This window comes from Perca flavescens, chromosome 4 (assembly GCF_004354835.1).
Source record: "Perca flavescens isolate YP-PL-M2 chromosome 4, PFLA_1.0, whole genome shotgun sequence".
Taxonomy (NCBI): Eukaryota; Metazoa; Chordata; class Actinopteri; order Perciformes; family Percidae; genus Perca; species Perca flavescens.
Genome location: NC_041334.1, coordinates 24,567,938 through 24,591,822, shown reverse-complemented (window position 1 = coordinate 24,591,822; position 23,885 = coordinate 24,567,938). Strand labels below are relative to the sequence as shown.

At 39.9% G+C, this 23,885-nt stretch overlaps 3 protein-coding genes across 6 annotated transcripts; all 3 read right to left on the bottom strand.

The window, feature by feature from the left end:
- Window positions 1-1,683: 1,683 nt before the first annotated feature.
- On the bottom strand, window positions 1,684-5,144 carry prkar2ab (protein kinase, cAMP-dependent, regulatory, type II, alpha, B). Of its 3 annotated transcripts, none has more exons than XM_028575288.1 (10): window positions 4,892-5,144; window positions 4,385-4,420; window positions 4,157-4,296; window positions 3,491-3,597; window positions 3,243-3,396; window positions 3,046-3,147; window positions 2,837-2,911; window positions 2,664-2,729; window positions 2,322-2,460; window positions 1,684-1,928 (listed from the first exon to the last, which is right to left on the bottom strand). In XM_028575288.1, the coding sequence occupies exons 1-10, from the start codon at window positions 5,142-5,144 to the stop codon at window positions 1,804-1,806; spliced, it is 1,197 nt and encodes a 398-aa protein (XP_028431089.1). In that variant the 3' UTR covers window positions 1,684-1,803. The 3 variants fall into 3 exon arrangements, with proteins under 3 accessions (XP_028431089.1, XP_028431090.1, XP_028431092.1); XM_028575289.1 differs by having other exon boundaries at window positions 4,241-4,296; XM_028575291.1 differs by lacking the exon at window positions 2,664-2,729.
- Window positions 5,145-5,936: 792 nt separating this feature from the next.
- Window positions 5,937-11,285, bottom strand: slc25a20 (solute carrier family 25 member 20). 2 transcript variants are annotated; one of them, XM_028575299.1, is made up of 10 exons: window positions 11,127-11,285; window positions 10,912-11,030; window positions 9,930-10,022; window positions 9,719-9,846; window positions 9,544-9,634; window positions 9,290-9,407; window positions 8,471-8,543; window positions 8,274-8,383; window positions 7,658-7,782; window positions 5,937-6,641 (listed from the first exon to the last, which is right to left on the bottom strand). In XM_028575299.1, the coding sequence occupies exons 2-10, from the start codon at window positions 11,014-11,016 to the stop codon at window positions 6,579-6,581; spliced, it is 906 nt and encodes a 301-aa protein (XP_028431100.1). In that variant the 5' UTR covers window positions 11,017-11,030; window positions 11,127-11,285; the 3' UTR covers window positions 5,937-6,578. The 2 variants fall into 2 exon arrangements, with proteins under 2 accessions (XP_028431100.1, XP_028431101.1); XM_028575300.1 differs by having other exon boundaries at window positions 6,579-6,641; window positions 10,912-11,033.
- Window positions 11,286-12,186: 901 nt separating this feature from the next.
- Window positions 12,187-23,885, bottom strand: nckipsd (NCK interacting protein with SH3 domain). Its single transcript, XM_028575270.1, has 13 exons — window positions 23,528-23,885; window positions 22,545-22,657; window positions 22,245-22,458; window positions 21,601-21,676; window positions 20,821-21,353; window positions 19,919-20,089; window positions 19,037-19,123; window positions 18,475-18,613; window positions 18,294-18,374; window positions 15,167-15,295; window positions 14,506-14,595; window positions 14,244-14,416; window positions 12,187-13,979 (listed from the first exon to the last, which is right to left on the bottom strand). The coding sequence occupies exons 1-13, from the start codon at window positions 23,696-23,698 to the stop codon at window positions 13,755-13,757; spliced, it is 2,202 nt and encodes a 733-aa protein (XP_028431071.1). The 5' UTR covers window positions 23,699-23,885; the 3' UTR covers window positions 12,187-13,754.

Sequence of the window (23,885 nt, the reverse complement as noted above, 5' to 3'; positions counted from 1 at the left end):
ATTAAAGACTTGTCTTCAGAGCGAGCTGCATAATATCTGATAAATTGCTTCAAGTGATGTAACTTGAGTCGCCGTTGGTTGGGGTTGGAGAACACCCAAAAACAAGTTCATGGCTATTCTAATGTACACCGGGCCATGGTTAGCATTGCTAAGCCTCTGTCCTGATTGACAGGTCGGTGTTTAGCCACGCCCTAAAGCATGCCCTTCTTCATCGTCAATTTTAAAATGGGACCATAATTTACAAAATTAACATGCTGTATTAGACTTAAAACTAGAGATTGAGACCATAAACTCTTCATGATAATGTTTACTGAAGTAATAAATCAAGAGAAGTATGGCCATTTTCTCGCAGACTATAAAAGCCGACTTCTTTTTGCAACCAGTGGAGTCGCCCCCTGCTGGAAAGTAGATAGAATGCAGGTTTAAGGCACTTCTGCATTGGCATCACTTTTCAGACCCAGAAGCTCCATCTATTCTTTTTTAGGCTACAGTTTATGATTGGATCTGAAGACTAAAGGCCCTATTTAAACGGTCAACGGTGCAATCGCTTTCTGGTGCCTCAATATAGCAATGCGCCTGACCACACTGCATTTTAAGACCAATGGTACATTTGCTACTTCTTACACAACGTGGGCGCTGGGCATAAAATTGACTTGGTCGGAAATTAGCAATGGCAGCTATGATAGAGCCCTAAGAGTTTGAAAATGGAAAAAAAATCTGGGCGTGTGGAGTTAGAAAAAAGTGAGGTAACCAGACCTCTGTAGCCCACTCATCTCTGCTTGATGATACATTAGCTGCTACTAGCATAACACCTAAATCTCCAACTGAGCTGTTGGTGGTCAAGTTGCACTATGGGTAATGTAGGCGTTTAAACAAGGAATTAGAAAGCATGGACTAAAAAATAAGATATCTCTGTTTTTTCTGCATTATCTTAATATATCTTTTTTAAAACTGACCACCGTGAGTCCGACAATGTTATAGGAGTAGCCTACAATTCATACATACATACTGAATATAAACAGAAGGCTGTATGTTACATTTACCTCAAGGTAGGGCTGCACAATATATTGTGTTTTATTGTCATCGCAATGTCAACTTTTGCAAGAAGCACATATTTACCTTTGAATATCGTGTAACAACGTAATAAATGACATTCTGTCTGTAGACGTTATTTTGTCTGATACGCGCCATGCTGTTAACTCTGTGGCCAATCAGACAGAGCCCTTGCTGTTAGACATCTTCTGATTTAGAGTGTGGATCGGCCGCATTTTTCTGTCCGAGCCCAACACGCGTCCGACAGGAATTAAGATATTTATATCCGACACAGTTAAAATCAAATTTTTTTCTCATACTAATGACACATGTAGCCTATGTTTGTTTGTGTGGAAAGCTTTTATTAAGCAACTGTAGGAAGGCATTCGGAAATGTCAACAGATGAGACGGGCAACAAGCGCACGATAACACAGGGGCACACCTACAAAATAAGCTGTTTTAAATTTTAAATGTTCAATGCCTTATCGCGCTCATGTGACCGAACCCGAACATCATTTCTAAATATCTGTCCGAACCCAACCTGGCCCGTCGGGTACCGTCGGGCTCGGGTCGGGTATTCATCCTCTAGTCTGATTGGTCAGATTTTGACGATGTGGCACAAGCACAGGTACTGTGCAAGTCTGAGTCAAGAATTGAGTAGCCTACACTTTAATATCTGTTTATTTATTTTTCTCATATTGTGCAGCCCTATACCTCAAGGGGGAGTTTCTTTTAGTGCTAAAATACTACTTTATTTTAAAATTACATGTCCTAGTGTTTTAAATCTACACTGGAGCCAAAAAGTGCCACCAGCTGGTCTTCATACTGGGAAATGTTCCTCTTCATGATGTCCATACAGGGTCCCAGCAAACGCTCAAAAGCCTGGATGTCAATTACTGAAAGAAATAGAAAGTCAATTAAGATGATGTCATCCCATTGCAGGAATCTGTTTCCCTGTCTAACAAATGGAGTAGTTCCCCAAAAAGTCGTGAAAAAGTCTTAAAACGCTAGAAATTGGTGCACAAATAATTTTTCATTAAGAGAAATGTTTGGTCATGTAACAGAAAGACTGGAATTTAAGTGTGCTGAGATTTACATTTAAGTCTTGCCATTATTGGGATCCACAACAAACTCAGCAGTTGGGGCGTGTTTTAATATATAAACTTTTGTTGTTGAGTATCAGTAAGATGTCAAACAGGATGTCAAAACTGTTTATTTGGAAGATATTTAAATCACGAGGATCAGTTGATATAATGTTTTTAATCACAGTGAAACAGCAGGAATCTTACCTAAACATTTGGTTTCTCCCACAGCGTAAACTGATGCTGCACGAGGTTTGTTGGTGACCAGTGCCAGCTCCCCAAAATACTGCCCTCTAGAGCAGCGAGCCACCTCGACCTCTATGTTATCCTGCTGGCCTGCCTTCGTCTGTAACAGACATAAAGGAACCTGTGAGTCCTGCAGTCATTTAATAGCCTACATTGACACACATTACCAGACATAAACACTAAACTATTCTATCTACTTAATGGCAAATACTAGCAATCTTCACAGATAAAGAGGGTGAACAGTCATAATCATTTTTGAAGAGGCAACATAATTGATTTTGTTATAATGTTGGACACACTCACTTTGCTTTTTATCATTATCTTCACCTCTCCTGATTCCACAATGTAGAAACAGTCGGCCTCCTCCCCCTGCAGGTCCAGAAAGCATCAGAAACACCACGTTTATTAGGTCTAACGTGTTTTTGATTAACACAAAGGCAGCCACAGATGCAGCCAAAAACCTCCCAACACTGTACCTGCGTTATTAAGCGCTCTCCATCTTTGAACACATGTGCTCCCAAAACATCTACAATCTTCATTCTCTCGGAGAGCTTGTGAAAAGAAAATGAAGCATGATGACAACAAATACATGCATGCGACAAACCTGAAGTATAAGGTGACAACAACACGTCCACTTATTCTACAATGATCTTGTTTGTATAGAGTTTGTGTTCCTAATACAAACCTCAAGAGATTTCAGAAGAGGAACACACTCAATGAAGGCCTCATACATCCTCCTCTTCTTTGCATTATTTCTAACAATTAGTCTGTGAAATGTGGCTCGATCCTGAAAGAGAAATCAACAACAAAAAAACAATTTGTTGATGTATTTTATTTTAGCTTCACTTTTTATTCAAGATCATCGTCCTTTGTGGGACTCACCAGGCCCCACAGGGCTCCTTCCTGTGTTGCAATGATTGTGGCAGCCCGCGGCGTGTTGTACATGAGAGCCAGCTCACCAAAACTGCCCTTATTGTCATACTTTCCGACGCACACACTCACTCCATCCTTCTGCACAAAAATATCATACACACCCCTGGAGAGAATATAACACAGACGGGGAGTAGAAGTCTTTATAAATGTCATCTAGTTATAACATTATAAAAATCAATTTTAAAACCATCGCTCACCTCTCTATGACATAGAAATTATCTCCATCGTCTCCTTGGTCTATGATGTGCTCCTGAGGTTTGACCAACACCTCAAACATGCCGTCCAAAACCTCAGAGAACTGCTCCTGGAGGACATAAGGTGAGGGAAATGTATTTGTATAGCACCTTCCAAGTGCTTTACATACAACAGAAATGCATTAAGATGAGATATAAAGGTTGTTCAAATAGTGCAATAAAATAAAAGATCAAATGGAGTACAACAGTTGTGCGGCAGCTGCAGTGCAGTGTAAGATATGAATGAGCATTCCCCCATTTTTATTTAATAAAAGGCAGTGGCAAACTGAAAAGTCTTCAGCCTCGATCTAAAAAAAAGAGTTTTAAACAGAGTTTGTCCCAGATGTGTGGAGCATAAAACCTGAGTGCTGCTTCTTCATGATTTAGTTTGGGGGACAGTAAGCAGAGCAGCAGCAATGAGGACTCTGGCAGCAGCAGCAGTAGGAATAAACTACAGCTGTCTGATCTTGTTATACATTACACTCACATTAGGTGCTTCTCTGTGTGTGTGTGTGTGTGTGTGTGTGTGTGTGTGTGTGTGTGTTTGTCTGTAAAACGTAAACATAATATTCCAATTTTGTCTAACAAATGAAAAAGTCATCATCATCAAAAGGCCAATCAGTGTCGTACCTGCTCCAGGGTTTTAAACAGTAAAATGTCTTTGCACGCATCCTGAAGTCTGCGACGCTGCTCGTCCGTTTTGGGATACACAACTCGAGGCTCTGCGTCATCGTCCTCATCGTCATCAGGGTTGTACGCCTCTGCACAAACTGCAGCGGGACAAACGAATGAAAACTGTAGCCTACCGTGATCAACGGGGGATTAATATTGATCACACATACTGTTCCAGTTACTGACCTGAAACTCTGCGATTGTATTTACTGGTGGTGGACTCTACAGAGAGAGAGAGAGAGAGAGAGAGAGAGAGAGAGAGAGACAGAGGTGGATATATTAGACTACATTTCACAAGTCTATTGGAGCATAAAGAAGCTCATCATTCTTTATTCTTACAGAATGTATAACAATACTTTTTTCTCTTTTGTGTTTTTTTATATGCATAGTGAATTGCTTGAGTCAATGAGTGCTAATTTGTATCATGAGATCTGCTAGTTGTAGGTGGAGCGGCCGTTTTCTATAGCCAACTTTTTGTTCACATGGATGTTGACTGTGATGCAACAATCAATGCAAGATTTTTTTGGGAGATGGCAAACTTCAGTCCATGTACAGTTTCTCCATGTCCTCTGTGTGATTTTGACACCATAAACCTTTTGGGGTGTAAAACATCTACAAAATGGAATTTTTAAGTTATCTTTCATTTGGAGGACACAGAGCAGAAAACAAACAAGATGGTGTAATAATACTCACTAACAGTGTCTTCCTCCTCCTCCTCTTCATCATCCTTTTTGGGCTTATTTGACTTTGTTTCAAAGGTCACTCCTTTACATGCAGGCTTGGCGCTGTGTTTCTTGGCTCTTTGGTCGTTTCTTTGGCCCTGCAGAACTTGTGTAAAATGCTGCACTGCAAATTCAACCAAGTTTGGCGGCCTGCGGCGAAGCACCTCCACAGTGTATCCCTGCAGCAGCTCTTTCAAACCAGCTGGTATCTCCACATTACTCATCGTCCAGGTTCAGAGGTCACGAGTTGGAGTTTTGATAGGTCCGATTAACCCTAAATCTAAATATCAAATGCTTTGATTTGAAATATCAAATCCAAGCATCAGCTTGTCCCACAGGTTTGATAAACATACTTCTGTTCGGACCATCATCATCATCATCATCATCATCGCAGGAGCAAACGGACTCCTCCTCCTCTCGTCCCAGTAACATTTCAGCAGCTTATTGATTTCTTTATTTAGCACGGCCTGTCGGAAAGTATTGACCAGGACTTTTCACATCAGATATAATTAAAGGCTGTCCGATGGATTACGACACAGAACTTGATGATTTGGCAAAGAAACAACAGAGCGAGAGCGAGAGAGAGAGAGAGAGACTATGTAGTTCTACTTACTAAACTCAGTGCATTTTATTACGCATTTTAATTCTCTTATTTCTCATATTATTATCACTCAGTTTATTATCATCATTTGTTTTTGTTTTTTAAATGCATGTCTTTTTTTTTTAAAGCATGGACAGACCATGCTTCTGAGATTTATGACAACAAATCCAAATAAAAAGAATTTAATGGCTGGGTAGGCTCAGTTGGTAGAGCAGGCGCACATATATAGAGCTTTACTCCTCAACGCAGCGGCCGTGGGTTCGACTCCGACCTGCGGCCCTTTGCTGCATGTCATTCCCCCCCTCTCTCTCCCCTTTCATGTCTTCATCTGTCCTGTGGAAATAAAGGCCTAAAAATGCCCCAAAAATAATCTTAAATAAAAAAAAAGAAAGAATTTAGAAAAATAGTGCACGACTAATTTCTAAATATGGATCTGTTTTTTTATTTCTTTACATGTTGACATTCATATATTGTTCAATCACTCATTAGTGATGACTACTCTCATAATTTCACATGAACACAAACAGAAAGTGTAGCTAGCATCGGTGGTCACTGAGTGGAGGGTGACCTCACAGGAAGCAGACAGTTAGAAGGGCGTGTATTGCTGAGAGACTGAACACACACAGTACAACGTAATGCACCTTTTCCCTGACATGTACACCTGCTTGCAGATAACAAAAGGTAAGGCACGCATATTCACTTCACTCCTTTTCTTATATAAAAATAACACAATTTAAGAAATCAAGTAAAACAAAAAGGAGTGAGAACATTTGACTGTGTGTGTGTGTGTGTGTGTGTGTGTGTGTGTGTGTGTGTGTGTGTACACTGGCACCGAGTCATCCCAGCCTCTCTGCAGGTCTGAATGATCCAAATGCTCTACAGTACTATGAGGTCTTATAGATATATAAGCACATTATTGGAAAATTTTTAAAATCTCTTTGTGATTCTGTGTGTGTGTGTGTGTGTGTGTGTGTGTGTTCATGTGCTGCTAATAACTGCGTTGTGTTAAAACAGTTCTGTTCCTGGGATTCACATACGAGACGATGCCGAGTCTTCATCACAGGTCGGGTGCTAACCAGTTCAGGAACTTCATTGCGAGTTCAAATCCTAAGAAACAAGCCTGAAAAAAACAAGATACACACAGACAAAACCATTTAGCTTGTGTAGCATATTGATGGAATAAATAACAGATTTCTAACATAACTTTGGGTTTTCTTTGACAAAATGTACACTATTAATGTATTGTTGTTTTCTTTAGTCTACTAAATGTCAGATAAGAGTAAAAATTGCCATCATGCTGTCTGAAACAACAGTCCAAAACCAAAAGATATTCAGTTTTCTATCAGTTCAGACAAACAAGGTGCAAATTTAAATGTTTGGGATTTTCCTTGAAAAATTATGTTTCTGTTAACTTTCTGTGAGTCAATTAATCAATCAATTGTTTGAGCTGTACTGTCCACTTTTTAAAAAATGCACAACAAATTGCCTATCAGCTGATATTATTTTAATTGGTGATAGTTGGCCAAGTGCACAATGAAATATTGTCTGACAAGCACGTGATTATATAAAGATTCAGAAATCAGCTGTAAACACTGATTAGGGTCCAGAGGTGCACATTTATTGGCTTGGAAACATACTTTGCATTGTACCTGTACAAATCATTCTGGTGGGAGAAGGAAAAACAGATTTTGGTGTTTTAAGTTAAAATATACTGTGTGTGTGTGTGTGTGTGTGTGTGTGTGTGTGTGTGTGTGTGTGTGTGTGTGTGTGTGTGTGTGTGAATTAATTTATAGTCCATAGCTTTGTTTTTTTTAGTCTTAAGACACAAATCTACAGATCAGTGTAGCGATTGGACTAAATCCGATCTATAGCTAAGTTATCACTTAGTTATCACTTAGATTATAGATAGAGCTATAGATTGGATTTAGTCCAATCGCTTATGTACGTCATTTTCCAGTATTTACCCTGTCCTGCTGCTACTAATGACAATATTTATTTTCATTGCATAACATAAATATTACCACAGCTTCTTTATCCTTGAACTTCTCAAACTGAACACTACTTGTTGTCCAAATGTACCATTTAGCTCTCGTGAGCCCGGTTACTGAAACAGAAAAATAAGTAAAGTGAACTCACTGCGTTTGCAGGGAAAGCTCTAAGCATGACAGCATTGAAGCCCTTATACAGAGAGCCCACGCCCTCCTCTCTGATCAGCTCCCGCAGAACGTCCCGAAAACCGTTGGGATATTTTCCTTCAGGAGCTGCGGGAGAGCCACAAAGAAAAAGTCAGGTTCAGCAATATGGAAAAAAGTGAAGACATTTTTCTAGAAGTAATAAGTAACTAGTAACTTGTTTTAATCTTAAAAGGGTGTTTCATAACTCATCAAGAGGCTTCTTTGGTTCTCCTGACTGATACAGATTTCTAGGAATACTTTACCTCTCCATTAAACCCAGTTTGAACTGACAACGTTTCTAGATATCATACTACCTGGATGATGGAGACTCATCATAGGTACTAAACACTTAACTTTTTATTGGCTTTTTCAGTATCCTATGTTTAGGTAAGACCTTTTTACTACCCCATGGAGTTGATTGAATTTATGTACAGAAATACAGCTGGCAAAAAGAAACAAAAAAAAGTAAAAGCAGCCCATGTTTGACTGAACATACAGTATATATACATACTATACTGTATAATACATACTGAAACTTTTATTTTAGCCTTAACAAACTGTTGAATCTACAAACAAACCTGTTTGGAAACGAGACTTGAGTACGTCGGCTGGAATTGCGACCGCCCAGTTAAAGATCCCGGCCATCCCCCCAGCAAACAGCACACTGGGAATGCTGAGCTCGCTATGGCTGCAGGGAGAAGACAACAGGCTCAGCTAATCAGATGTCTTTTGTCCAATAAAACAGACATTTGTAAATACTGGGACAAATATTCACCTTTTTCCTGCTGGTGTAAGGAGGTTCTTCAGCCACTCGTAGGAGGTGAAGTACATCCCACTTGCTGGAACATCTGAGTGACGAAACCAAAAAAAAGAGTGACACACCTTAACCTCCATAACATACAAAATATAGTTACCTTAAATTGATCAATAACTAAATAGATACATGTGAATGTTTCTATGTAAACATACAGTACTTTACATCTTCTGCCAGAATACAGGAGTGGTTTGATATTCATTTTCTTAATACAAGAACACGCATTAACAACGACGCTGTGATAACAACCCTACAAGAGGGTTGACAAAATAATGATAACACTTCGTGAAAATGAACTTAAACTTAATCACGGTTACAAACATTATTACAAAAGAGGGTGGTAATAAATTACATATCAACCAGCTGATGTGATGTATCAAGCAGTCAGCAGTTTGATAGGGCTTCAAAGGGGAAAATGACTGAGCTCTTTAAGTCCAAACACCTGTGTGAAAATGTAGTGCCAAAAGAAACAGCTGATTGACGGCAAGTTAAAGTGGTGAAAATATATATATATATATATATATATATATATATATATATATGATATTCTTTTTTTAGGTGGTTAAAGTGTGTTTTGCTGCTTCACCTGTCCACAGCACCAGTACATTGCTTAACTGCTGTGTCAGCTACTCCTGTCTTTCTTCTTAAAATGGGGGGATTGCCGAACAGCATCTGCTGTACACAGACTATGGACAAGTACCTCATACAACTCCACTTTAAAAAAATCCAAACTATCCCTTTAACAGCAAGTTGTGTTGATCTTTCAGAGTAGAGCAGCACCTCTCATGAGAGTCAGAGCGGTGCCTTTGTAGATTCCTCTGATCCCAAACTCTCTGTACAGCTGTTTGACACAGTCCATAGGACCGGCATACTTCACCTCTCCTGATGCTGCCTGGATCTGCACACACAGAAACACACACACATTATTTTACACTCACTGTCATTTCATTTTGGCATGTTGAATTAACTATTATTCAGTCCTGAGGAAACTGTGAGTAGATCCTGTATTTCTGTACAAACACATGACCTCTGACCTGCAGGAGGCATTTGATGCGCTCTCCAGGAGCCATGATGGCCGTGGTGAACACACCAGACAACATCCCAGCAGCAAACAGCTGTGGATACCTGCAGGAGACAATGTACGTACATATGAGCATTTCAAACAGTTGAATAAACAGTACAACCACCTACGACAAAGCAATCACCCACGTAAGAATATCATCAGGGGTTCTCTGTTGTAGTTTCTTGCCCAGTCCAAATCCGAAGAAACACACAGCAAACATGGGTGTGACGCCGATGATCGGGGCCGCCATTCCTCTATAGAGCCCTTTAACACCCTGTGAGGGAAGAAGATAACAAGGAAACATCAGCATGAGGGAGGAAAGACATTTTATTATATTAAGGCAGCATGCTTCCTCACCTCTTTGGCTAAGGTCTTTTTACAACAATCAATGGTCCCAGCATACAGGAGGCTCTCTCCAGGTTTGGGTTTGGGCTGAGTCTGTAGACGCACCTGAGAGAGAAAGGAGGACACACACAAAAGATCAAGCATCACAGCGGCAGCAGTTTGGACCTCACTTTGTGCACAATGAAAGCCAGGTGCATAAAGAAATGGTGACCTCAACCCCATCTGACACCTTTAGGATGAGTGACTGTAAATAAATCTAATATTAGAACATAAATATTCCATCTTGCGAAGGGCTCATTGCATTGGTGGGATATTGTCTCAAAATATTTACAATTCAAATTTATATTTTATTTTTTGTGAGAGCATACTCCACTCATGAAATGGGCCATTTACAAGATGGAATAACAAGCACAGTACAGCTGATGTATACAGAGAGCACCTGTATGTGATTACCACAAATACCCAGCAGCGCTTCTACTCCACTGTCTCAACGTTTAGAGAGTAAATGTTGGACTGAATTTGTCTGGTGGCCAGAAACACACCTTGAAAATGAATGCTAATCTTGCTCTGTGTTTGCTGGATGAGTAGATAGGCAAGTGTTTGTAATAACGACTTTGTAAGGGGATATACCTATATTCTATATTATACTGTCTATGGGCTATACTATGTGTGTTTACTGCTTGTTACCATTGTGTGAACTGCGAAGGAAAACAAAATAAACATGACAAAACTTGTTCGAAATGACCTTTGGCATTTCGGAACTGCAATTGGCTGATTGATCAGCGTAGCTCTATCGAAGAGTATTGAACTAATTACTGTAGGTCTAGTACTATAATTATGGATGGCAACATTCCTGCATCAAGGTGAGATCTCTGTCTGTGCAAAAGGCCAGCAGTGAGTGGAGGCATGCAACAGAGTGAATGTGGGTCAAAGGTAACGTTACTGACGTTAGTAGCCTAAGGTTACTCCGGTTACTCTGAGCTCTAATAATTACCTTAATGGTGTCGAGTGGATGTCCTGCGAAGACGAGACAAATGCCACCAAATCCTCCGGCGAAGAAGTTCTTCATCGGACTGATCTGCTGCTGCTGTTTGGACATTTTTACTTTCTGCTCTGCTGGAAGAAAAAACACAACATACTGAATGAAACCAACACCGGAAATGAACTCAAACACACTGGAAAATAATAAAAGACAAGAAATAACGTAACCTGTGGTCGACGGTGTCTCTGTGAGGTATCTGTGTGAGGTGTATTTGTGTGCTGCTATCACCCCTGACTGTTAGACCCATAGATATTTACGACCTTTGACCCACTTATTCAACCGGTCCGGTTAGACTGCGACACAGCCGTACACTGGTACATCTCCGTTTGGCGTCCGGGGGGAAACTGTCAACTTTTGTTTGAAAAGGGAATAAATAAATAAATAAAGTTTACGCATACAAATATATACGCCTACATAAATTGCGTAATCTAATATGTTAATTATATTTAAATCTAAAATATACGTTATTTATGTTTGTTTACAAAATAGAGCTGGTAAATTCTCTGTTTATGTAAAAATTAAATTCCATAGAACAATTATTACTATATTATTTTTTGTATCTTTTGCTGTATATTTAGATGAAGAAGAAGCGGAAAAAGAGGGTGTAATATTGTTATATAATATACAGTTTGCAATACAATTAACAATATTTACATACAGATAAAATAAAGATACTAAAGATAAAATATGATTAAACAAGAAACCACCATCTCTGTTATTTATCAAGATTGTGTACGTCTTTAAATTTCATCTGCAGTCAGCGCTCAGTTTATGTCTTGAAGCTCTGCTTTCTTTCTTTTGTGATGTATAATTTTCAATATTACAATATTAATTTACAATATGTTCCACACAAAGATATCTCCAGCATTTCATTAATACAACAAATTAATATACTGTATGTAAACCAAAGTTACAATTAACAATAAAACAAACACGCAAACATATGCATAAGAAAGGAAAAAGAGAAGGGAAAGGAAAGGAAGGAAAACGGAGAAGGAGTAAAATACAGGACCATAAATACTTTTTTTCCCATTTACTATGATTAACTTTAGACTTGCTGGACACACTCAGCTGCTTTGGACTGCTGCCAACAGTCTCACTTAAAAAGAAATAGCCTCCTGTTTGCATGAGTAACAAGGTGGGACCTACAACGTGTTTCCAAAACTGTTGTATTATTTTGTAAAAGTGTACTGTCACACAATCAACAACAACCAATCCGACCACTTCCACTGTTAAAATATAGCTTTATTAGTTTTATTATAACACAGTCGTAGCATTTTTGCAGACAATGTTGATCATGGAAAAAGAGATGCTCCCTTCTCTCACACGTACGGTAAACAGACACACAAATAATCAATGAATGCTTGGAAATGAACTAAAAACTGATAGCAGTTCTGGATTGCGTCTACCTTCTTAGAAACATGTTTCAAGATGGGGTAGCCATGCCAGGGACAAAATGTTAAAGTGTAAGATGGGAGAAGATCAATCACTACATCATGGGGAAGAAACAAGGAAAGGTACATGTTGCTGTTAAAGTATTATAACATTAAGAGAAAAAAGAAATGCTGTGTATTTCCTCTCCATTGTCTTGATTTTCAGTAGGAGCATCAGATAATAACTGGACATTAACAACAATGACTAATGTATTATCTTGAGTAATAACTGCAGAACACTTTTTCCCCTCCAGCAAGCCACAGCTCACAATAGCCAAGACTCATTATATTACAGCAATAATACAAGATACTATATAACGCCGTATTGCAGCACAGTTAGTTTGAATGTGAACGCAGCATACAGACATTAATCTGTAAACAGTCAATGACTTCTGAAGCTAGAGGAGCTTTGCATATGTAAGTACAGACCGATCATCTTAAAGTGTTTGAAAAGCAGTAAAGAGACAAAAGTACCAGACTGAGAAAACTGCAGACGGCGTCACAGGAGAGACTCAATATGTAGCAGCAGGTTACTCAGCGAAAAGCTTAGTAATGATAACACATGAGTCAGTGTGCTTTTTTCTCACTAGAATAGTAACACGCTTGTTCATCACATTCTACTTGACATGAATTCTAATTATAATGAACGAAGGGGTGAATGAAAGAGGAAGTCAGTTTTTAGAGTATTATACTCTGTTAAGAAAATAATGCTGCAGTAACACACAGTAGTTTGGTCCCACTACAAGGGAAGCACATAGAGTATTCTCACAACAGATCAAATAATGGCACATTTATCTTCCACATGACTTAAAATCTGCCTTTTTCATTATTTCTGGTTAAATTTGTTCTGAAATCATTTTGGTTAAAGATATTTTGGTTAGAATAAGGATTAGTCATGGTTACGGTTACTTTTAATTCAAAATACTATGAGAATATACAGTTAATTCTTACTATTGCAAGGAATTCACTGTAAAACAGCTCCAATGTTTGGCCTATATTTTGGCTTGGATTGTTGATCAGTTGGTTCTCCTACTATGACTAAACCTCATAGGTTTTTTTGTGCATTTGTCATGTTTTTCACTTCTTGAAGAACACCAGAGAAAAAAGCCCCACTCCTTTTTCAAATAAAATTAATTTAAGAAGAGAGAAGTTGTGATGCATTATGCTGCATGCAGCATGCTGCAGCTGTGGACTACAAGTCCAAGAAAAACATTGGCAAAACTGATTCACTTCTCTCAGCACATGCTGGCACAGAATATGGGGCGTCCCATCAACCATCAGTTCTTCTTATTTCAAACTTTATTGTACCTCCCTGCAGTAGACAGGAGCAGACTACAGTGTGTGAGCATAATACTGATATGGTTAGTCCTGGTTCTGACAGATCTGTGGGAACTCCTTGTAGATCTGCTGTACAATTAGCTTATCCATCTGTTTCACTGTAGCACTCCCTTCATCCTCTCCTGGATCTTCCTCCTCCCTGAGAATCCTCTGCAGCACCCCCTGCAGGTCAGACAGGCGGTGCTGGTGCTCGAGGTAGTCCGTCGAGCGTATTATGGAGTGCATGAGGGAGAGATACTCCATCCTCAGCTTCACAAAAAAGCAACAGAGGAGATTTTAATCAGACATGGTAACAAGCTGTCAATTTAGCAGGTATCATTAAATAAATAGTTCCACATTTTAGGAAAAAACGGCTATTCACTTTCTGGCCGAGGGTAAGATGAGAAGATTGGTACCTCTCTCAGACATGAGAGTGGTATCAATCTTCTCATCAATCTTCTCATCCCAAATTGTGAAACTATTCCTTTAAAGCCTGAGACTAATCTGTAGCTGTTCGGTGTGTCCAGGTCTCACCTTGTCTCCAGGTGAAAGGTCAGATATTTGTCGAACGGCGATGTCAATCATCACCATCATGTCAGTGCGATAGAAGATGTCAGCGGTCTCTCGGCTGGCGAAAACATCCTGCAGAAACTTGAGCACTGAGTGCGGTGCAGGCGGAGCATGTTTGAACATACACACAGGGTCGTCTGGAGAGGACGGGGCAAAGAGTGAGTGATGATGTCGGTGGACGGAAAGCTTAGATGCAAAAGGAGAAATATGACATATGGTATTTTACCGCCTCGGTTCAGAAGCAGCAGCATTTTCTCTGACAGGATCTTGACATTTTTCTTCTTCAGCTCCTGCATGATCACATTGCTGCCGGGTGCTGGGTCACACAGACAAGACACAAAAAACTTTTGTTATGGTAAAACAATAAAAGCTCTTTTGTAGGTCAGCTGAGCTGGAAAACAAATAAAATAACAGCTTAGAAGTCTGTTGTGCATTACTGCGCCTATAGACCTTTTTTAGGCAGACATCTTCCCATTTCTTTACTTGACTTTGGCTTATCATGTCAGTTGTTTTGTATTACATTTTGTATTGTTGCTTGTTATGTACCTTTTTTATCTCTGTAATGTTGTTTATCTGTATTGAGGCAGATCTTAAACCATCTGCCTTGACTGGAAAGCACTTTGGGTCAACACCTGTTATTTTAAATGTGCTATATAAATAAGGATGACTTGACATTTAGATGTATCATAGCAGGAAAAGCACAGGTGTTACTTATAACATTTATGCTGGCTCTGATACATTTAAGTTTCCCTGTAAGCAAAAACCCCAACACTGGGACCCTGGAATTGGTAAACAGAAATAGAACGCAGCCATCATTAATGTTATTATTTCCAGCTATGACAAGTCAAAATGTCTGCTGGGAAAGGCTCCATGGTGGCTTTTCTCACCTGTGTGGTGCAGGTTGAAGGCCAGCAGGAGGTTCAAGAAGATGTCAGGCAGCTGCTCTGTGGGATCAGAGGGAAGTCCGTCCTCCACCACACCCAGCAGAAACTGAACAAAGTCAGCATTCAAGTGTTCTGAAAGCAGGGTGGGTCAGGATTACCGGTATATTATCCCTTTAATACTTTAATACATGCATAAAGTTCAACATGTTGGCTGGGTTGCACCAACAAGGATTCATTTTGAATGATTCAATTTAAACCTCTCCTTAGATGTTAGTTTAGTTTTACTCTAAATCTAGATTCAATTTAATTCTGTTGCACCAAAACGTTAAACTCCAATTTCAACTGTTATCCAGTATTACAGTTTTTGATGATCGCTATGACAATTTTTTAAATACTTTTAACAACTTTCCTAAACTCTTAACGCACCAACACACCTACAACACACGATTGGCAAAACAGTTAATTTCCTGCTCAAAATCACACATTGTAAACTTAACTCCAACACTGATTTTCAAAATACAATAATTCACTAACACAACACACTAAGTCTAACAAAACAATGCAATCATGTCTCAAAATCAAATAATTCTTCCAAAACATTAACACATGTTCTCTCCAAACAGGAACATTTAATCAGTCATAGCACAATGTCATAAACACACTAACATCAGATGGAATTACAGAAACTGCATTATTTAATATGTCAGGTCTGCCCTTATATAACTGACAATAGTGATTGTTTTGATCATAGATTGTGTTTTGCAGTTTCTGTTGAAGCCTCTCTATATTTTTGTTTTGTTGGGTTTAGTAATTTTTTTTTAAAGATTATTTTTTGGGCTTTTCCACCTTTATATGACAGCACAGCTAGGTGAGAAAGGGGAAATAGAGGGGGGGAAGACATGCAGTAAATTGTCACAGGTCAGATTTGAACCCTGGACCTCTGCATTGAGGCATAAACCTCCAAGTATATGTGCGCCTGCTCTACCCACTGAACCAACCCAGCCACCGTTTAGTTTCTTTTGCTGCAGAGATTCAATACAAAAAATGATTGACCCATCTCAGAGTAGCTTTATATAATGTACAGTTTATGAAAAAAAGGAGACAGAGACAGAATTGTCCTGTTACTCCGCTTCCTCTCCCTCGTGAAGGCATTGTTCTTATTTTCTGAGTTCATCTACAGTATATTGTTCAAATAGGTCCTCTTTTACTGTACTACCATATATGATCATCTGATTTAAAGAACCTCAACACCTGAGCGTGTTTCCCAGAAGGGAATCAGCTGTGATTGATCTCTTTGCATAACTTCAATCAGCTGTTTCTCAATAAATGCATGTATAAAATGCAGGGGATATATTTGTGTTTCAATTTAAAATATGATCAGCTGTTCACTTTGACTTTAGCGTATAAGTTAGGTTTAGAACATGATGTTATCTGTTCTGACATACAGTTTGAAAGCATTTGTAAATTGGTCAGTAAAGATCCATTGTTTTGGTGGAGTGTAAAAGAAGTTCAAGCATTTTAAATTTTTGTTAACTGTATGCATTTTGTGTCAAAGCAACAAGAAATGTGTTAATTGTATAGCCTACACAGACGGATGTTGTGCTAACTGTGTTAAGAGTTTAGGAAAGTTGTTAAAAGTATTGAAAAAAGCATCATAGCAATTGTGAAAAACTGTAACTGGTCTTGCTTTGCCAGACCTTCCGCCACAGCGCTGCGGAAGAGGGTCTGGCTAGTCCACACAGCATTGCGGGATGGGAGAAAAACGTGCATATTAATCATATAATAATAATAATAATAATAATAATAATAATAATAATAATAATAATAATATTATTATAACCGGTATCTGGAAAGTAATTCAGAATCATCACACAACTTAATTAGGTTAAGTCTGTCTCCTAACTTGATTATTTTGCTCAATCAATCTTAAAGGGCCGACATTTTAAAAGTCAAATGTAAGTTTAAAGTTAGTCTATATCCACTACGTTCCACTTCCGGGATAATAATATTATTATTATTATTATTATTATTATTATTATTATTATTGGCATTTCTTTAAACCAATCACAATTGTCATGGGCGGCACTAAGCTCCGCAGGGAGCCGCTGCAAAATAGCCTCGGGAAGGAACTTGTTGTCGTGGAACATGTGTATGTTCAAAAGTTGTTTTAGTCTTGCAACCGAAAACTCAGTTTGGACAGATAGTCTAGCTAGCTGTCTGGATTTACCATGCAGAGATCTGAGGAGCAGTTAACCATAGTCTACATAAATCATTTAAAAAAAAAAAAGCGTAAGGAAACGGACATCGGCGAAAAGACATGCATCCGGCGGAATTTTTTGCAGCACCGGAGCAAAGTGGAACGTCGTGGATATAGACTAACTTTAAACTTACATTTGACTTTTAAAATGTCGGCCCTTTAAGATTGATTGAGCAAAATAATCAAGTTAGGAGACAGACTTAACTTAATTAAGTTGTGGGTTGATTCTGAATTACTTTCCAGATACCGGTTCAGCAAGGAAACTGTTCTGGAGGTAAACAGAAAGATTGGACTAACTGTCAAACATGGCAGTGAAAGGACTGCAGCTGTAACATCACCAATGCTTGAACTTCTGGTGGCCCTAAGATTTTATGCCACCGGATTATTGCCAGCTATGATTTATATTGCTCCATTAATATGGCCAACACATTTTTAGGAGAAATTCGAGCTTCACAGTGCGTAATGTTAGACTAACTGACTTTTTAGCTAGCTTGCAAACAATGTAATGAGCAGCCAAAAAAACCCGGTTCCCCTCTCTCTTTTATAGCCTACTTACTAGTTCCGACAGCACATTAAACATCAATAAACTTGGATTTACTAAACAGAGATTTTTCATTGTGTGACAGAGCTCTGCTCATGATTTTAAATCTGAATTCCCTCAGTTTAAACCTAGTTTTGCTAAACTCTGATTAGAACTAATCTTAGATGAAAGATAGATACTTAAATTAATCCTTGTTGGTGCAACCTAGCCAATGTAGTTTTTCACTGTTTTGGAAGAATCAACATTGTACATCAGTGATATGCAGAGGTAAAATATACATATGTTATATGCCACTGAAAAAATAACACAGAAGCTTTATATATACACCATACCGTAGTGATGATATGGCACCTGTTCGCCCATTGAGAAGATCATAGTAAGTACCAAAGCTGTGTAACACATCTTCTGGTGCACTGAGGGAAGGAAAACGTGTAATTGTGCTCAATATTAATCTTGGAGAGTACTAGAGATGAACAAGAGAACAGTGAGACCGTGAACAGTAAATATTTTCACCTTGTGTGTCATTCTGTAAGTCCCTGGCCAGCTCCATCGGGAGGATGGAGTTGACGAGGGTGGAGATGAGAGAAGCATCCAGGCTGCACATCGCCCCAAACACTTTGAGCAGCAGCAGCCGCAAAGACACACGATGCTCCTGCATGGTTACATGATGGCAACAATGAGCCAACACCAAACAAATGTACATTGAACATCACCAACATTGTCACTTGAACACTGTAATTACAGAACCCCCGCAGTCAGGTCACCAAGGCTAAAATCTAATTCACTAGATGATCATTTGCATATGTAATCAAGAACAAATATGAACTGAATATTATTGTTGAAGCTACATGTGCTAGGCTCCAAGGGCAAAAGAAAAAAATAAGTCTGCCATCTTTGAGTCACATTCTTATATAAACTGACTGTATAAAGATGATCATAATAATAAAGAAGAATACACTTTGAATAACCATAAGAGGTAACTAGACAACATTATCTGTACAGGACTATTACATTTTTCTTGAATACAGATTAGTTTTAAGTTCAGTGTGTTCAAAATAAAATGGTAATGTCTTACCATCTGATAATATGAAACCAGAGACAGCACATTCTCATAGTGGTTGGCCTTGCACATCCTCTTACACACCTCTGGATCTGCATCAGTCTGAAAAATACATCATCTTTTAGTTGTAACAGCAATGATATAATAAAATTATCAACTTCCTAGTCGTGGTCCCCGGACACACCAGAGGAGGATTACGGAGCCCATTTACAATTCATCTGGACCTCCCAGCCCTGAGGTTCATGACAAACTGCCAACAGAGTATATTTGGCAGCCTGAAGAGTTTACAGATTCAGTCCCTAACCACACTGTTGGATTTGTAAAGTCGCCTGAGCCGGTCTGATCCCATCAAACATGTCTGGTATTTACAGCACGACAGCTGGACGGGTCCTGTGGTCACATCCCAGATTCATCCCGAGAGTTTTTATATCAAACAAATAATTATGAGGATAAAGCATTGATATCAACTCTGAAATTCTTGTCGTATACTGGGTGTTGAATTAGTGGCTTCCTATTTTTCCAGCTTTCACTAAAAGTTTGCATTTAAAACATGTTACATCACTGTGCATATTAATACATAATGACTCATGTTGGATCACATGTGTTCTTGTGTGTTTATAAGCAGATTTTGCCTTGATGTTATTACCGTTTTGTGACGTCTATTTTGCTGTTCCTGTGTTATTATCCAGCTTGTTAGATATTTAATGCTTTAACTGTGTAGCACTTTGCAACCTTTGTTTTGAAACATGTATTTATGACTGACAGACATTCATATCTGTGAAATCCATCTTTACAATGACGACTTCAGTCACATCTTCTTACACTTACTCTAGTAAACAGACATCCTACAGACTGTTGGGAATCGTTACAGGAGGTCAATAGTTCCCTGCATCATACCAGTATCTTGAGCAGCTCCTCGAGGTAGCAGGCGATGAGAGCGTGGTCCTCATGAAGCGCCCAGCTACGCTGCTGAGAATCGTCCCGGTGACGGGTGAGGTCGCTGAATATCACCTCCAGCCTCTGTTCATCGTGACACACCTGACCCTGCGGCAGCGCTGCACTCAAATCCTACAGAGACAGAAAACATTATGACACACCTATTTTTGCTACAACTTGAAATACCAGTACAGAGGAACATTGTCTACTCTCTGACATAGAAAGTAACTTAAGGCGGGTGATCATTTTCTGCGGGTTCATCACTATGAACACCTTTCCCATTATAAATAGCGATTTTATCCATTGATAATATAAAAATCATAAGCATTAATAAAACATATACAGGCTTGATAGTCATCCGAGCTACAACCCTCAATTTGGTTTTGTTTCAAACTCGTTGTGTTATCAGTGTTTTGCACTCAGCTCTAGTGTTGAGTGTTTCCTATCTAAACACTGAAGAGACCCCTAATAGACCACAGAGTATTTCAGGCTTTATAATTGGATAAGTGAGGTCGGAGTATGCACATGTGTCACCATGTAAATACAGGATGCAGCCAAAAGCTTTCAGTGTTTGCTGTTTGACGTTGCATGACACACTACCCACTATTAAACACCTTACACCCACCGGATGAAACAGAAATATCTGCCAGGAAAGAAGTTCACTTCAAGCTTGGTCAAGCTTGCGTTTAAAAACAGGAAGTGAGTGATACTGTGAGTCCTCTACCCTGCGTCTCAAAAGAACTCTGAGAAATGTCAGCTAAATGCAGACTGAGCTGTAACTCTAAACGACACCAGTATTCTCCTTTAAGCTGGCGGGGCTCCAGGATGCTGAATACACACGATGTATGGGAAACAAATCTGACCTTCCTCTCCACCAGCGAGAGGAGAACTTGCTCCAAATCAGAGGAGGCTTGAGGCAAGGCCGTCTGCAGATGGCCAACCACCACACCGACAGCGACCCGCGACAGCTCGTAACTCAAGCCTGTGTTCTTTCGTACCAGCTCGATCAGTTCGCCCCCGATAGTCGTGGGAACTGGCTCAGGGGTAGTGGGGCTGCCAGGAGGGCTTTCAGCGATAGACGGGGGGGCGACAGGCCATTCACTTTCCGGCTGCTCCTCCACAGTGGGCTGTGAAGGAGGAGGCTGTGGAGCCGGGCTCTTTTTTGCAGGAGCTGGCTGAGGAGCAGAGTCAGAGGGAAGCACGTCTGGAGGCTGTGCAGTGAGCTTCACACGGGAAGGCACAGGAGGAGGGGGGGTGCTGGAAACACTTGGCAAGCTGACATCAGAGGAGACCGGTGAGTGGGAGGAGCCAGACTCTAAAGAGGTGGTGCTGATCGAGAGCGAGAGAGCAGGGGACGGAGGGAGAGAGGACACTCTGGAGGGGACCTCCGGCTCGGCTGGGGGACAGAGAGAGAGAGAGAGAGAGAGAGAGCGAGCTCTAGTTACAGAGAGGAGAAGGAACAGGATGACCTGACTAAGAATAGAGTGTGTTTGTGAAGTATAGAGCTGCAGCAGGTAGCAGCAGTTGAATGCAGCAGCAAAAACGCTGCGCTGTAATCTGTGAGATTGTAATAAACTTATAAGTGATGTGATGAATGCTAAGTAGAAAAAAAGTGTCCCCAGCGCTGCTCTCTGAATTCTCACCTGGACGCTGGCTGTTTCGCTGTTTCTCAGGGGGAGGTGGGGTGATCGGAGCCGCACGTCTAGGTTGAGGAGGCACCTGCAGGAAGTGAAACTGATTAAATACAGGGGCATTTGAGGGCATATGGTGTGTGTGTTGTTCTATACTGCATAAAATGAATTTATTTAAATGTCTCTATTCCTGGGTGATGTCAGGATGGTTTCATATGCTCTATTTTATAACACCACGGACACTGCTAACATTTTAATCTCAAAGACAGGCTGTGTTTTTGACCTGTACATGGATGGAACCTTTTCTAATGAACTGATCAAGTACCAATCCCTTGTTGCAAAGATTTGTTTGCTAGGATATTAATGTAGATTAAGAGTATTTAGTTGGCAGCCTTAAGCATGTTCACAAATGCATCTTTATTGAGTCACAATTGCAAGCAAACTTAATTTTTTATAGCACCTTTCGATGTTAGAAGTGCTTTACAGGAAGAAGGATAGGGAAACAGGGAGATAGAAAAGAGATGACAATATATAGGCTTACAATGTTTTTCTTAGAATGAATATATAGCATCTGTAAATATCTGAATCCTGCATATTTTAAACTAATTTGTGGTTTCAAATAAAACATTTAAATGTCTACTGTATGAGTGTGTTACCTGATAAAAGCCCTGTTCTGCCTTTATATTGTCCACGCTTCCTGATAGCGGCACGCTCCCCTGTCGTCCGTAGTCTCGTTTAAGGCCATTGGATGGAGGAGGAGTTTGACTGAGAGATATTTCGCTGCTGGAAGATGGGAGGCCTTGTTTGTGACCGGAGGACGAAGAGGAACTTCTTCGTGCAAGCGTCTCCTTTCTGTGATGGATCAACTTTCTGCAACAGAAGAGAATAATGATTTATATACAGAACATGCCAGCATCAATATATTATCTCATAATGTGGACTCAAATTGGACTCACTGTAGAACATCTCTCTGTTCCAGATTGTATTTGCCTCCATTTTTTAAGGCCACATTGTGGATTCCTTCGATTGCTCTGTCAATAGACTGCAACACATCATCCTGCTCTGGAGCCTGCCAGAGAAAGAAAGAGGAAAAAAAGGGGACAAATTAAATATTCATTAACATGAGTATTAAACTTTAAACAAAATGGAACAGACTTGTGGCTCGGGGACATGTGTGACTCTAGGCAGAAACAAACTAGGGCAGTTACAAAAAATGTCTTTTAAGCAGTGCCACACATATGCTCAGTGAGGCCTCACATTCAAGCTCATTAAACCTCCACAGCCAATGTCCTTTACAACAGGAGAGAGCATTCCTATTCTGCCATTGTGTGAGCCTGTGATTTCATAAAATACATGCTTTGACTAGTTCACTGTGAGTCTGGATCCTTGGAAAAAAGGAGTCTCCAGTCTTGATTACAGAGCACATGTGGGTGTGTCTGAGAGAGACAAGCTATGTGGAAAGGAGTAGCTACTTGTTAAACAATAAGGATAGTTGAGAATAATTCTTGATAAAAAAAAAAGAGATATAGTCGCAGGAGCTGATGAGATTAATTTGAGCAGAGACAATGGCTTTCTGTCTTGTTGGTCTTTGGACCTTGGATCTGTCCTGTCTCATATCATCCCATCCTGTCATATCCCATCCATTCCTAACGTTACATCTCTGTCGCAGTGAGCAGCTGCATTGCAGAACGACATGGCTACATAATGCAACCTTTCCAATAATTTATGGTTTCTCCTGCAAGCCTGCCTTTTAATCAGCAGTGAGCTTCAACATGGCCTGCAATGCAGTCCATAGCACATGGGATCCGTCTCTCTCGATCCCTTAACGTTACTACGCATTCACTATATTTCACTTCACCGCTATGATGCGACATGGCCACAGCTTGTAACGTTATTCATTGAACAAAAAGAGAAAAACACCCAGGTCATTGGTGTTTACCTGTATTTTTTCGATATATGATGATGGGATGTAGCCTGTTTCCCCCGAGCTGCAACGGGACCCCAGCCACCAGTGTTTGTTGCTCCTCTCCAGGATTAAGAAGCCTTCTCCGGCCGCGAAGTGCAGCGAGTTGGGCTCCGCGGATCGGAAGGCGTACAGAGACCGGTACATACTTTAATAACACTTTAACACGCCAAGAGCCGAGCCGAAACAGCTAGAGAACCGTGTCGGAATACAAGGAGTCTCCGATATCTGCTCTGATGGAGGTGATTTAAAGAGTCTATGAAGGCATGGCCCCGGTGCATCGACGCTGTCTATTTACAATGTAGCTCGGATCATCCGATCATCTGACCTGTGT